The 14,989-nt window shown below is 32.3% G+C and overlaps 2 protein-coding genes across 2 annotated transcripts; one reads left to right on the top strand and one right to left on the bottom strand.

The window, feature by feature from the left end:
• Nucleotides 1–1,991: 1,991 nt before the first annotated feature.
• On the top strand, nucleotides 1,992–3,417 carry LOC7462891 (BRI1 kinase inhibitor 1). The gene has a single exon (XM_002302403.4). The coding sequence runs from the start codon at nucleotides 2,254–2,256 to the stop codon at nucleotides 3,202–3,204; it is 951 nt and encodes a 316-aa protein (XP_002302439.1). The 5' UTR covers nucleotides 1,992–2,253; the 3' UTR covers nucleotides 3,205–3,417.
• A 3,342-nt stretch (nucleotides 3,418–6,759) lies between these two features.
• On the bottom strand, nucleotides 6,760–7,272 carry LOC7462890 (phosphatidylserine decarboxylase proenzyme 3). Its single transcript, XM_002301155.4, has one exon. It carries the CDS (start codon nucleotides 7,164–7,166, stop codon nucleotides 6,885–6,887), a length of 282 nt encoding a protein of 93 aa, XP_002301191.1. The 5' UTR covers nucleotides 7,167–7,272; the 3' UTR covers nucleotides 6,760–6,884.
• Nucleotides 7,273–14,989: the final 7,717 nt, after the last annotated feature.

Here is a 14,989-nt window from a genome sequence, read left to right as displayed (position 1 = left end):
AAATAATATTTAAAAAATAATAATCCCAAAGCATACCATCCCATATAAGAAGATGATATCGAGAGGGTTATCTGGAAGTGTTGAAAATTAGCCAGTCCAACAAAATAATGCCTCCATGATTGAGATGTTGACCTCAAATAAACGAACAAAATTCTCCTCCTGGATTTGGACAGCTTTGTACACGTGTGTGTGATGTCTATCATCTTTACCTCACTGTGAAACCCTGATTTTTGTCTTTGAAATGCATTCATTTTATCACCGTCCGATCTAAAACAGATGAGTTAATCTATAAAATATTTCGTGCAATCTTTTTGTTATTCGCCCCATGAATATTAGTTAATTTCTTTTAATATATTAATATCAAAAATAAATTTTTTAAAATAAATAAAATATTATTTTAACATATTTCTTAAATTGTTTTTTCTTTGTCAGTAAATTTGATTGGTGATGAGTAAAGTGTATATAAATCCGTTTGCATGAACTGATACGGTAGAAAGTCGCGAATGTGGAGCCCGCATCGATCCCACAGTAATTAATATCTTCTTGTCATTTCTTAATTTTCAACTTTTCTTTTCCATTACCGGTAAGACAGTCAATATTAATAATTCATCATGATATTCTCCCATGGAAATAGAAATGGAGATATTGCACATTATTGACGTGCCACGTGTAACCTTTTCTCTCTCTCTCTCTCTGGAATTCTCGTTATCTCATCCTAGGTTTTTTTGTGGTGTGACTAAATCTCTCTCTCTTTTTTTTCCCCTTTATTATCTACGTTTCAAATACACAATATTAATGCCTTTTTTAAAATATTTGTTTATTTCCCATAATATTTTATAAATTTGAGCTCAAAATTCCATACCCTTCAACAATCCATGTACTACGTACTACACTGCTTGAATAGTTACTACTTTAAGAAATGTAGAGATATAGGTTGTCTTAATCATCAGCTCAGGTGAGAGAAAGAAGTCAGGACTGGTTTTAGACATCAATATTCAAAGATTGGCCCGAGTTGAATATAAACAGACAATATTAGAGCAAGAAATGTTACAAGTTAGGGCCAATTAAGCATAAAAGCTAAAGTAGAGATTTTGACTTGTTTATGTTGTCTCTAAGTGGGTCATGATTTTCACCAAACTAGCAGGGTAAGAAGAAAATGGAGGAAAATCCACACAGATAATATAACGAAACATGTTATTGATTTCTCTCATGACAAATAAAAGAAACAAAGGTTCGGTAACTTCATGAAATTTGAAAACAAACAACATTGACTCGAAATCCCATGGATTTTGGGTACACTTGGCAATTTGCGTCAAAAGTAAAAAGACTTGGTCAATTAACTTCTGGCAAAGCTACACGTTTTTAGAATATCCCGTTTTAAAACAGTGATAATTAATTGATGTTACAGTTTTAAAACATGATATATAATTAATATAATATTTTAAAATTATGATAAATAGAAGTCATAATTAAAAAACATGGTATTTATTAAATTTTATATGATATTAATTAAATTTTATTAGTCATTTCATGAAAATCTAACAATAAAATTCAGTAAAATTTATATTCTCTGTATCTAAATCTAACTTAAAATATTATAAGCTTGTTTGTTATTGTGATAATTTATTATTGTGATAATGATTGTATTTTTAAAATATTTTTTGATTGTATTTGTATTGGAATATTTTTTTAAAATTATTTTTGATATAATATATGTAAAAAATATATATAATTAATTTAAAGTAAAAAAATAAAAAAGTCTTATTTTTTAAAACGTTATTAAAACACAAAAAGAAATGAAAATTTATTTTGCCCTTGCACTGCCTCGCCACGCCCCGCCAATCCAAGAAAGGTTTTGTGGGCAATTTTGTATTTTGCATCATAGTGATTCCCAATTCCAAAATCAGCTATGGCAATAGCTGTTTGATTTTGACAAGGACCCACCAACCTTCAACACGTAATGCTAAATGTTAGCTTATAGTTCCATGGCCACCACAGCTTCTCCAGAATGATGTAAGAAGAAAAAGCTAGTTATGGGTTGTAAACTCTGCACTAAAGACATTTTAAGCCCAGCTACAGATTGACAACAATCCCCCGCCCTCTCTCCACCGCTTTCTGGTGCCCTTATCCTCCATCCATCCTCTAAGGTTTGACAATATTCATTCCTACGTTAGTGGCCCAAAAATAAGAAAGTGTTAGCGCTCCACATACTGAATCCGATCTTATTGGTCTTTCTGTATAATTCTGTGAATTATGGACACCCAAACGCAAAGGAACTCCAGAGAAAAAGTTGCGGACAAGCCTCAAGAAGGAAATTTAAAACAAGACGGAAAAGAGGGCATACAAGCAAAGCAACAGGCACTGCCAACATCCCCTGCCTCCCCATCTTCAGCATCCTCCTCTCCTTCTCATGAGTTTTCCTTCACAATCTCTCTCCACTCTGCCTCAGCACCAGTCCCTGACAAGGCCAAAACCCCTCCTAATTCATTTGCTATTGATTTGTCTCCAGCAGATGACATTTTCTTCCATGGGCACTTGCTCCCTCTCCATCTCCTCTCACACCTTCCTGTATCTCCTCGCTCGTCCACAAATTCCTTTGACAGCTTCACCCTCCCTATCAAGGAATTATTAGATGATCAAAGACCCAACAAAAGTAGCAATAACTGCAGCACCAGCAATGGAAATAGCATTAGCAGTAGCAACAACATCAACAACAACAATAACTGTAGTCGCCATCGAAGCAAAAACTATAGTGAGACGAAGGGAAGAAGCAAGCCCAAGTCTTTCTCTTTATTCGGTTGGCGAAAAGGGTGTGAAGTTAAAGAAAAGGAGGAGGACAAGGGTGAGCACAAGAAAAAGCTGAGGTTCGACGCAAGTCAGGTACTGAAGAGGTACGCCAGAATGGTTAGGCCACTAATGTTCTTCAAAGGAAGGAGAGAAAATCTCCAATCCCACAGGAAACCTTATTCATTTTCAGGTAATTTAAGTTGGGGAAATAAACAGGAGTTGCGAGGGACGAGAGGAGAATGCTCAGCACCGGCATCGATGAGGACATCTCCAACAAATAGTGGCCTTCTTCTTGCAACTGCAACTCTTCCTACTTCGACTAGTGATAGTACAATGGAAGAGTTTCATGCTGCTATTCAAGCAGCAATTGCTCATTGCAAGAACTCCATTGCTGCAGAAGAAAAGATGAAATGCTAAATGTTAGACTGGACTTCCGATTTTCTCCTGTTGAATTTCTATTTCTTATACCTGTGCATAAATTAAAGTACTATATATATATATATATATATATATATATATATATGAGAGAGAGAGAGAGAGAGAGAGAGAGTTATGAAACGAGTTTGACAATCTCAAGATGGTATCAAAAGATTACAGCATTTAAGAATAAAGTTTCATGCTTTCTTGTTCTTTCAGCTAGCTATTAAGTATTGCCATTAATTGTTTGATGAGGTCCTCAAATTTCCAACAACAAGAACTGAACTTTTTTCATTATGCATGCTCCTGCTATAAAAGATATTCATAATCATGCTATCTATTGGTTTCCTTTTCGCATTATTATTTTTTCTGTGCCCATCGTATCATTTCATTACCGACTAATTCATTGTATAGTTTTAAAATCTAACCCGGTCAGACGGGATATCCTGAAATTTAACTGACCTGGAGCTAGAATTGGGCTAGATTTATAAAAAAATAAAAGTAATTAAAAACTCAGCTGACCTGGTTGACCGGCAACCCGACAAGATCCGGTTAAAAACCTGATTACAACTCGCTGACTATTTTTTTATTTTTTACCAAAACGATGTCGTTTTGATTTGTAAAAAAAATTAAAATTGACCCGGGTGAAACCCGGGACCCGAACCTTGGACCGAGTCGACCATATGGCCAAGTTTAAAAACACTTATTTATCATATTCTAACTTGTTTTATAATTAGTATGATGTCCATGGCTTACATCATTAATCAATCCACATAGTAATATTCATCCTTTAACGAAACTCAACTAAGTTTTGATTTCAAATATTTGGTGTAGGCTATGTAGCAATTTATGTACGTAGACTACACCCTCCACTAGGCTATGTATATCACATTCAGGTTTAATGTCTCATTACAGTATCCAAGCTATTGATCAGCTGGTAGATATCAAGCTTTAAAGGCGCGACAAGATAAAAGCGTATGACTTTACTAAATTCTTTTTAAATTATGTTATTCTGACAAAAAATAATAATAATTTACTTTGCTAATTTAAAAAAAATCCAAAATTTTGTCATAATTCAGGGAGGTGTTGTTACACGAGATGGTGTCAGCAGGTCAGATGCTGTGGCTGAGTCCACAGCTTCATAATTCATGAAAATGCATGTATCAGTACAACAATCGATACCTCAACAATAACGTGGAAGGTACTTTTGGCCAAGATTGACATGTCAAATACGAGTCCAATTTAGACACCATAAACTATGACGTTGATGATACGTGGCAATGACGTATGCAGCTAACAGAGTTGTTGACTTTGCTAAACGAAGAGCATCCTTGTCATTATTAAGCCACCTGTCCCAAATAATCATATGGAAGTGCTGCCTTGCCTTTTAATCATCGTGCGAAGGGCTAAATTAAGCTACGAAAATTAGAAGGAAAGTAACAACAAGAGAACATCGATCCAATGAGAAAATATTAATGGGAGTGTGTCCTGTGTTTTATGCGCACGAGTTTTATGTGTACTGTGAAAGGCGAAGCCCTAGATCATGGCCATAAAAATTTGAGCGCCACATATTTTTCTTTTTTACCCCACCATGGGAATCCCAGGAAAAGGGCAATGGCTGCTAGCTGGGCTCAAGGAGAAAGCTAATAAACAACTAAGGTAGCCAGCCACATGATTGATTTTACTCGAAAGTGTTACGGCTTGCAATAGAAGATCAGCTCTTTTCTTAAAATACAAGTCCAGAAAAAAGAAGAGAGAGCAATGAGCACCGTATCACAGACGCCTTCAGAAGTCTCAAGATTCAAAAATCTCTCTTAAGATTTTCAAATCGAAAACCTATACCTTGTAAAGTGTAAGTGGTCTTAAAATTCAAAGCCGTGCGCATTCCTATATCCTGGTTTTTTATGGTTAATTATTGCTCTTTTTTTCCCCACTTTATTTATTATCAATTTCTTTTTTAATCGTATTATTAAATTAATTGGATTTATATATTGAACCAAATCAAATCAATAACTCATATCTCATATCTTTTTTATTTCTTTAAAAATAGTAGCATCATCCGAACATCCTTTTTATGTTGGTAGAAAAATGACCCGGCTCGCGGTGTAATATGAGTCATCTATCTAATAAAAATACTAAGTTGCGAGACATTTTAACTATGCACTTTGTACTGTGTACTCTCTAAAATATCATTGTGAATTGAAACATTGATTTTTTTTTCTAAATTCTGAATTTGATCCTCAATCTTTTTTTGCTTCTTTTTTTGAAAAAACATTTGAATTAAAAGACGAATAACCAAAGTGAAGAAAAAAAAGGGGAAATAGGTGGCAACTTTGAATTTCATAGGAAAAATTCATTTCAATCCTCTTTCTTTTTCAGTTAATAGGTAATCGATCCCTTTGGTTGTTGAAAATTCAATTCTATCACAAAATTTTATTTTCTTATTTTTCCGTCCTTGATCAAATTGTTAAATTAGCCAATTTTGGAGAAATTTGGGGAAGTTGATTTTGATTGTTGGATGTAATTGTGTTGAGAATTATGTTCAAATGCATAAGATGATTGAAATCATTGATGAAAATTAATCTATTTAGGCATTGAAACTCATTGATGAAAAATTAAGTCATTTGAACATTGAAATTCAAATTCATTAATGAAAAATTAAACTATTTAGATATTAAAATTCATTGATGAAAAACTAAGTCATTTAAACATTGATATAATATGGAAATTAAGATGAATTACGAAAAAAAGATAAAAATGCATGCAATAGCGTGGATCGGAATCCACCAATAAAAAAGGATGGGCCGGAGTATCTCAAACTGAACAGAGAATTGACTACGCAGGCCATAATCGTTCCACTCTAAGATCCAAAATAGTTGTGGAACGTGTAAAAGTGGCTTGAATACCAAGCAAAATGAATCAAAACTGCAACACTGCTTGCAACCTGGTGGCTGTATGTGGTGGAGCACATCTTAACCAAAGCTAAGGTTTAAAAATCTTGACAAAAAAATATGAGAGGAAGATTCTTCCATTTACCAAGACAGAAGTCTCACTTCGAAAAGGAAGAAATTGTTCACTAAGAATATATCTAAAGAAAAGATAGACAAAATTAAAATAAATGAGCCAGAAAGACATAGTGAGGGCTTGCTGCTGGTTGTAGTTATAGACCTAGCCAGCGGCAGCCAGCCTGCGATTTAGTAATTCAGAAGAGGAGAACGGATGCAAGAGAGGATAGTTAATCCGATCATAGCCTGTGTGATTCTTTCTAGGATAATTTCGTGAGAAAAAAAAAAACATCAGAGTTACGAAATAGCCGTCACTAATCAACACCATGTCTTGGACTTGAAGTATGCGGTAGAGCGCACTACATATATATATATATATATATATATATATATATATATATATATATATATATATATATATATATATCACTTTTTTGAAAACAGATTATCATAATAAATGCTTCGATGCTCCTCCCAAGATTTAGGGCGTTGATAAGATCTTGCTTCCGTATGCTGTATCCAATATTCTCCGTAATCTGAAGCAATAGCATTGATAAAGAAAGCTTACATATATTATCAGAATTTTCTTCTTGATTATTATATATTACATACCAGTCAGGCACAATGACACAGAGTGACAACATATGGGGAGGCCTATGAAATCATGTTACATGATTATATAATTATGATACCCAAGTGCTTTTGAGCAAAAGCAGCCAGGATATCGATTTCACTGTCATCAATAACACCGTTGCCATTGGCGTCTGCTGCCTTTACCCCCCTCTTTGCCTTCCAACCAGCAAACCATCCTCCATTACCTCGGACAGCGTCAGAGAGTTCATCCTTGCTTATCTTGCCATCTTTATCAGCATCAAGTGTTTTGACCCAAATCCTGAACTGCGCCATGGTCATTTCACGTTTGCCATCGATATTAACACCACGATACTTGATTGCCATTTTAGAGATAATGACAACTGATGTATAAGTAGTGTGCTTATCTTTTAGAGATTACAAACGTTTGTTGCATACAGGTCTATGAAGGCTTCTCATTTTTATACTACCTGATCTCCCTCCCTCCGCACTTTTTTTTTTTTTCGAGAATCAATTCAATTTAAAAACTTAAGTTTTTAAGTGAGATTTTAAGATATGATTTATATTATTTTCTAACGTACCCTTTCCGCACTTTTTTTTTTCAAGAATCAATTCAATTTAAAAACTTAAGTTTTTAAGTGAGATTTCAAGATATGATTTATATTATTTTCTAACGTACCCTCTCAGGTGAAAACTTTTTGGTCTTGAAACTTGCACAGACCCACATCATCTTGTGTTTAAATTTTTATCAAATAAATATATAAATATACATGTTGTTAAAGAATCAATTCAATTTAAAAACTTAAGTTTTTAAGTGAGGTTTCAAGATATGATTTATATTATTTTCTAACATACCCTCTCAAGTGAAAGCTTTTTGGTCTTGAAACTTGTACAGACCCACATCACCTTGTGTTTAAATTTTTATCAAATAAATAGGGATGGTGAGATTCGAACTTGTAACTGTATGATCATCAAGGCTCTAATACCATGTCAAAAAACTAATCCAACCTAGAAGCTTAAACTCTTAAGTGTATTAGATGAGATCTATATTATCTATATTACTCTCTAAAATGTGTATCTTAATTATGCTTTTTAACAGAATAAGAATATCTTATTAAAGTGATCTGAACGTGAATTTGAAGAGCCTCGTAAAGAAACAAAAATCGAGCATTTTTTTCATGACCTGCCGAGAATAATACTGTTGATTAATTACTTTTATGCGGTAATTTAGAAGAAGAAAAAAGAAGAAGAGATTATTTAGTCCATTGTAAACTTGACATACGTACTTTCAAGTTGCGAGATAAATATCTCCTTCAATTCCCTACTTTCTTCTTGATATTCTTTCCCATCCTTGATTTTATACTTCAAGAACAAGAGATGTTTATCCAGTTGGGAATAATTGTCGGAAGTGATTCATGACTCGTTAGATATCTTACTTCATTGATTGGCTTGATTACATAATTAAATATTTTGCGTAATAGTAAACGGTCACCGTTTCCCTGTCTGTCGCAGAACACGCATGTGCAGTGCTCATGATCTCTTCAACAGTTCAACATGTTCTGATTCAAAAACAATTACAGGCGACTTCGAGTAACAGGTTGGTTTTTTTTTAATCAATGGTGGGAGACATGTTACATGGCTGTTATTCATATTCGTTTTTGAGTAAAGGAGACCTAATTAGTTGAATAAATTCTGTGCCTGGGTATCGTCACTTTCAGAATCGTTGGAACTAATTTCAAAAGTGCTACAGTCTTGGGGGACTCGTAAATTACACATTCCTCCCAGGTCTCTTCCTCAACATGTGGATAGAGTCGAATATTTTTATAATATGCTGTACGTCTTTTCCTTCCATATTTCAGTTCACTCCTCTCTACTATTCAAAATCTTCCGAGAATCACCAAAAAGAGAGAATGAAAAAGAGGAGAAGCAATTAATTGGAATCTAAGCCTTCATGATGAAGAATCCTGTTCTTTGCATGGACTGGTCACAAACACAGATTGATAGGAAGGGCATCACAATCTGGTCCTAGTATCGGGTACTACACCTGTGGATTGAAGTGCCGAGGAAAATAGGACCATTATACCTAGTATCGGGTACTACACCTGTGGATTGAAGTGCCGAGGAAAATAGGACCATTATACCTAGTATCGGGTACTACACCTGTGGATTGAAGTGCCGAGGAAAATAGGACCATTATATATATATATATATATATATGTAAAGAAACTTGAGATTCTGATTCTATGAATTAAAAATCTTTAACTATATAGGATGCCATCTTGCCTTTAGAAGTACGTGAAACACGAAGCCATAGGTATAAATGAAAATTTACCGTACTATATCAAATAAAGCGTTAGAAATTTTAGATAAATCAGTTACCAAGATCAAGATCAAGGATAAAAAAATTTAAAGATATATTTAATAAGTTTATTTAAAATATTTGGGCAAAGATAAATTTTAAAAAGATTATATTTTTAACAAGTAATAATCATATTTTATTCAATTTAATTTACATACAGGAGGGGTCTGATCTATCTATTTCATGGGCTAATTAATTTTGGTAGTTAGAGACTTATTTTTCTAATGCATAGTTTTATTTTAACAAGCATAAGTTTCAATCTAAAAATTGGATTTGGTTGTAATTTTACCAGAAGTTTTCAGAGACATTATTTTATATTGAGTTAGAATTTTAAATCAATCAGACATCAGTAAGGCCTTGCAATAAGGTCTAGAAACTACTATGCGAAAATTACATTAGTTTCCTAATTGATTTTTGATTTTTTTTTCTATTTTATTTATAAATATTTTATTTTTTTCCTAGCATTGTTTATGATGTTTTTACCTATTATAAATATGGTTATTTAACTTAAATTTAATTATTTTTTGACATACTTTGATTTCAGAAAAATCTATTATGTGTGTGAGGGGAAATTCTCTTAATTTAATTCTTCATTGAACTACTCTGACTTATCAAATAATTAACTAAGTTTCGTGACATCTTCATACTTCTCGTTCGCATATCTTTATAGGCATTAGGTGAGGGTTCGATTTCTATAGTCTTAGTGTCTCGGTACAAGTTATTGTTATGTCAAGTTCTATTATAAATCTGAATTTAGCTTGTTGGAAATGATTGATTTGACTATGAGTTTCTGAATCTTTATATTTACAGAGTTCGCATTAGTTGATAATAGAGCAAGACTCTAAATTCATGTTATATCCCTTTTATCTTTTAGTTTCAATGTTATTTCATCGTTGTCATTATCTAGAACTTAGTTGCAGTAAAAGTTTTTTTTTTTAAAGGAAAGATTATTTGAGACCTGGTTATCTGCAATTAAAGAAATATAAAAAAAGATCAAAGAAATCACGTGAGGGGAAATTAGGGTTTAGGCAGCAAATTAGATTCATTCATCAAATATTAGATTCAACAGCTCAAATATGAAAATTCTTGATTCTTGAAATATCTTAGTACCATATCTTGATTTTGGGATTATTTAAACATACTTTGTTGAGTTATTTCTGAAAATTAAAAAAAAAATCATAAGTAGCTTTGCGTTAAAAAATTCTTTTGTTGTTGATTTTGGGTTTGCCACAGAAAAATCGATCCAAAAATAGCGTTTTTATGTAATTCCTGGACTAAAATTTTAGATATTTTTTTGAAAATATTATAATGAATTTAAATAGATATTGAATTGGATAGAATAATTGTAGACCTCTAGTGTGTGTGTGTGTGTGTGTGTGTGTGTGTGTGTGTGTGTGTGTGTGTGTGTGTGTGTGTGTGTGTGTGTGTGTGTGTGTGGAGGGGGGATCATTTAAAAGATAGTTGTGAAATATAAGCAAATTTAGTGAATTTACAGTGTAAGTTGTATTGGTAACCGAAAAGTTTGTTTAAAATACCCAAAAAAAACTATGCCTAATGGAAAAACTAAAAATAAACACAAAGATTTCATCTCCCTCTATATATAATGAGGCCGACTGCCACGGGAGATCGAAGGATTAAGCTGTATTCCTCTCATTTTCTTGCATTTCTACTCAAATCTTCTCTAAAATAAGGGTTTCGATGGGATATTATAAGTGTGATTAGTAAGAGATAAACACTTTGATACAAGATTTGGAAGGGTTTAAGGAGAGGGAAAGTTGGGAGTTAGTGAGAGAAACAAAGGAATCTTGGTAAAGGAATTAGAAGGACTTGAGAAGAACTTTGTAAACACTTTATCATCTTTATTCATTACATATTACACATAATCTTTAAGGCAACACTCCTTTTATATCTTTCCTAGCTTGTTTTATAGGAGTTCACGGATCTTTAACCAAGCTTTTCTTTACCAGCTCCCGAAGCTCATCAATATGCTATGGAAAAGCCTAGATATCTTTTGAAGTTAATTTGCTCTTGATTTAGTCAAACATTAATGTATACGAATATAACTCTCACTCTATTGGTTATACATACCAGGAAAGAAATCAATTAGTCAAATAATCCAACAGAAACAAGGACATGTGTAATCGATAATCTCTTAACAAATTCAGCCTTTAACGATGCCTTGGTCAACTCGGTTCTCAAATGTATTTTTTAATTTCTCTCTTTAGTTTCTGTGTTAGAAGTAGAGATAGAGTAAGTGTTTTTTTTTATTATAATTTATTTTGAAATTATTTTTTATTTGAAAAAGTATTAGATTAATTTTTGTATATGTTTTTGAATGATTTTGATATGTTGATATTAAAAAAAAATATTTTTTAATATATCTATAATTAAAAATTATTTAGTTTTGGTTTCCCACAAGAATGTTGAATTGATAATATATAAAGAGCTATGGACGAGTATTATTATTATTATTTTTAATATGAATGTTTAGGTTAATTTAAGTGTATTTAAATTAATTTTATAAATTTTAAAATTAATAATTATATAAATTTTTCATAGCCTGAGATTTATATAAGAGTAACATGTGATTTTTATGGATATGGACGAGTAATATTGATTTTCAACACGGCAATCAATTTTTTTTTCTCTGTATGTTGATGATGATGACACTGAGTATTTAATATTAGCAAGTGGCCGGAGGAAACTCGACTGTGGCCTATGTGGTCTGATACATCTATAGATTATTTATAACTTTTGGTGGGCAATATATATATTTTTTTTTACGAGGCAATTTTTTCCAACCTCCAATAATTTTAACTTTTGGTGGGCAATATCGGATTTTTATTATGTCAGCATTAATTATAAAATGTTATTCACTAGATTGATCTCTATGATCTATTTATTGGAAAATTAGTTTAATTTGTTTTTATATTTTATATCTAGTTTAAATATGTTTTAATAAGTTTAATTACGATAAATTATTATTTTTCATTCTATCCGTATGTCAAATATTGTTACCCAAACTAACAGAAATACGTACCCTCAAATAAAAAACTTCAACCTAACCTAATTTTACTAAGATAAAATAAAGGTTAAGAAAATGAAATTTAACACAATATATAAAATAAATTGTTGTTTCTTTTTCAAAAATATTTTTTTAATAAATTAGGTGGGTATGAGTTCCCAAGGTATTTGAATAATTTTGTATGAAAAAAATTGTGTACTTGAAACTGAAATGCAAGATGGTTTTAAACCTGGAAATTTACTCATTAAACATTCATGCTTAGAAACACAGTATGAAAACAATAACATAGATTCGACGAGGCATATATATTCATATCCTAATATATTATCACACAAGTAGCTTTCCATTGGAATTTGAACATTACAAAGAAGGAGGTCATCTCTTCTTAATTTCCAGTAACCTGGAATTAAGATGATGCAGGCAAACTATACGAACGATGGCATGCAGTACAGTGGCAGAACCTTTATTTTAGGTGCTTTGAATTTTGAAGTTCTAATGATGAACAGTATACCCAAGTTTATAAGCGTAGTTGACAAGATCATCCAGCTCAACCATGTCGATTAGTCCATCTTTGTCAGCATCGGCATGGCTGAACCCACGGGCAGCTCTGTAATAAGAGGAAAATGCCCCCAGTTCGTCAAAGGCTTGCCTTAGCTCTTTCCTGCTGAGTTGATTGTCGTGATTCTTGTCATGTCTCAAGAAAAAACTCTTTAACTGCTCTTTGGTTAGGGTACGATTCCCTCCCTTGGCCTTGGGTATGGCGGCTGTTTTTTGATCGTTGACTGCAAAGCCCATGTTCTAGAAAGGGTTCAGGTAGCGGATAATTTTAGTTGGTGTTTATAAGATATTGTTTCCCTGCTGCTTTTCAGAAGCGTAGAAGGAAGGTTTATATACATCTCCTCCTAACGGCCTCCGTTCGCATCTATAATTTATTCCAACTTATCTCCTTTCATCTTTCGTGGATTATATCCATAGATTCGGTCGGTTTACTGTCACAGTCACATCATATTATTAGCATATATTCCCCGTGGTCACTCAATCAGCTGCTCTCACATTTGATTGATTTTATTTATATAAATATATTTTATTTATTAATAAAAAATTATTTATTTTTAATATTTATCAAATATTCAATTAATAAATCTAGAGTAAATATAAAGTTTTTAGGGCTAATATGCTTTGTAAAAATAACATTAAAATTTGTTATATTATGATATTCTTATTGCATCAAAAAGTTGTTTCTAAAATGTTCCTCGTCAATACTCTATTAAAATTAAAAATTAATTAGAGAGAATAATACATCTTATATTTTTTTTAATGGAAAAAACAGTTGTTCTTATCAGCTGAGGTATGATGGATACTTATAACTAATATGTAGATGCTTAATGTACACTAAATTGATTTGTATAAGAATTTCATATGAAGAGATCACTTGTGTCCATGGAAAAACTCACGTGTCGGTTGTGTAAGTAATCCTTAGACTTGATATCACAAAGTTATCATAAATAAGGAGTGTTATGTTTTGATCTTGCTATATGCTGTCTTAATCAAGGGGTAACAAATGAGCATATATTAGGTATAACATGAACTATACGAAGGTATATATTTAAATAATTAAGAGATGATTCATCACCCTAAGTGAATTAGGAAAATTGTTCCATCTGTTTTCAAATACTATTGATTGTAAATCCTCACGCAAAATGGAATGGGATTTGGACAACTTGTGGTTTGCGACAACCCAACCTTAAAACAATTATTCAAAGCCAAAAAGATCAAGTAACTATTCACCTCCCCCTGATACTATTCATTATGTCAATTATAAAAGGCATCATTGACAAATTAATTCCTTCAGTGTTTTCCAAAGAGCTCTAGAATTGTTCACTTCTCAAATGCACTATTAATTATTGTTCTTTACAGACAAAATTACCGATTAATTGAAAAGTCGTCGGTGATATTTGAGGGGTTTTTTAAAAAAATTTATTAAATTAAAATTTTAAATTAAATACTATAAACGGAATCATCGAAAAATAATTAAAAATATTAATATTTAATTATTCATCAGTAAAATCATAGGTAATATACCACAATAAAAAGATTAGAATCGCTCATTCAATAATAGACGTGCCTCTTTTTCTTCTTTTTTTTATGTAAAAAATAATGTTCCTTTCTTTCTCTCTCTTCTCTTCTCTTATGTGACATCGCCTACATTTTTCTTCGAAATCTTTCATTTGAAAGTTCATCATACCTATTGTTGCATTGGCTTTGTAATTTTAGCATGTCAGTCAAAGAGCTTCAATTCGGTAAAAACTTGAGATTGAATAAAAAGTGATTAATGTGACTTTTTGGGCAAGCATGGTTAGGTCGGGTGGTGAAAATGAATTTGGAGAAGCATTTCGCGGAGATTGATTACATTTTCTCACTGAAATTTTCATGAGAAGTTTAGTTTTTTCTGTTTTAAAAAAAAGGAATTGAAAGAAACAAGTAGCTTCAATTTAGTAATAATGGCATTGAAGCAATTGTGGTCAAGTAACTTCAATCATGTAACAGTTTTGAGTAATGCGTAGCTTAAGGTTGAAAGAAATATATTTGGAGTTATGATAATGACTTTTTTTAAAGATAGGGTTGGATTTACCGATTTAGGTGGCTTGAGTGGTGAAAATGGCAACATGGGTGCATCTTGGCTTGGGGCGGTGGCTGATGTGGTCCAGCTGACGGGCCCTGATGCAGTGCGGTTAATAGCCATGTTGGGTAAAGCTGCAAGCAAGGCACGGATGACTTGGAATATATATTTTTTAATTTTATTTT

The sequence above is a fragment of the Populus trichocarpa genome, chromosome 2 (genome assembly GCF_000002775.5).
Source record: "Populus trichocarpa isolate Nisqually-1 chromosome 2, P.trichocarpa_v4.1, whole genome shotgun sequence".
Taxonomy (NCBI): Eukaryota; Viridiplantae; Streptophyta; class Magnoliopsida; order Malpighiales; family Salicaceae; genus Populus; species Populus trichocarpa.
This window is presented reverse-complemented; position numbering and strand designations above follow the sequence as displayed.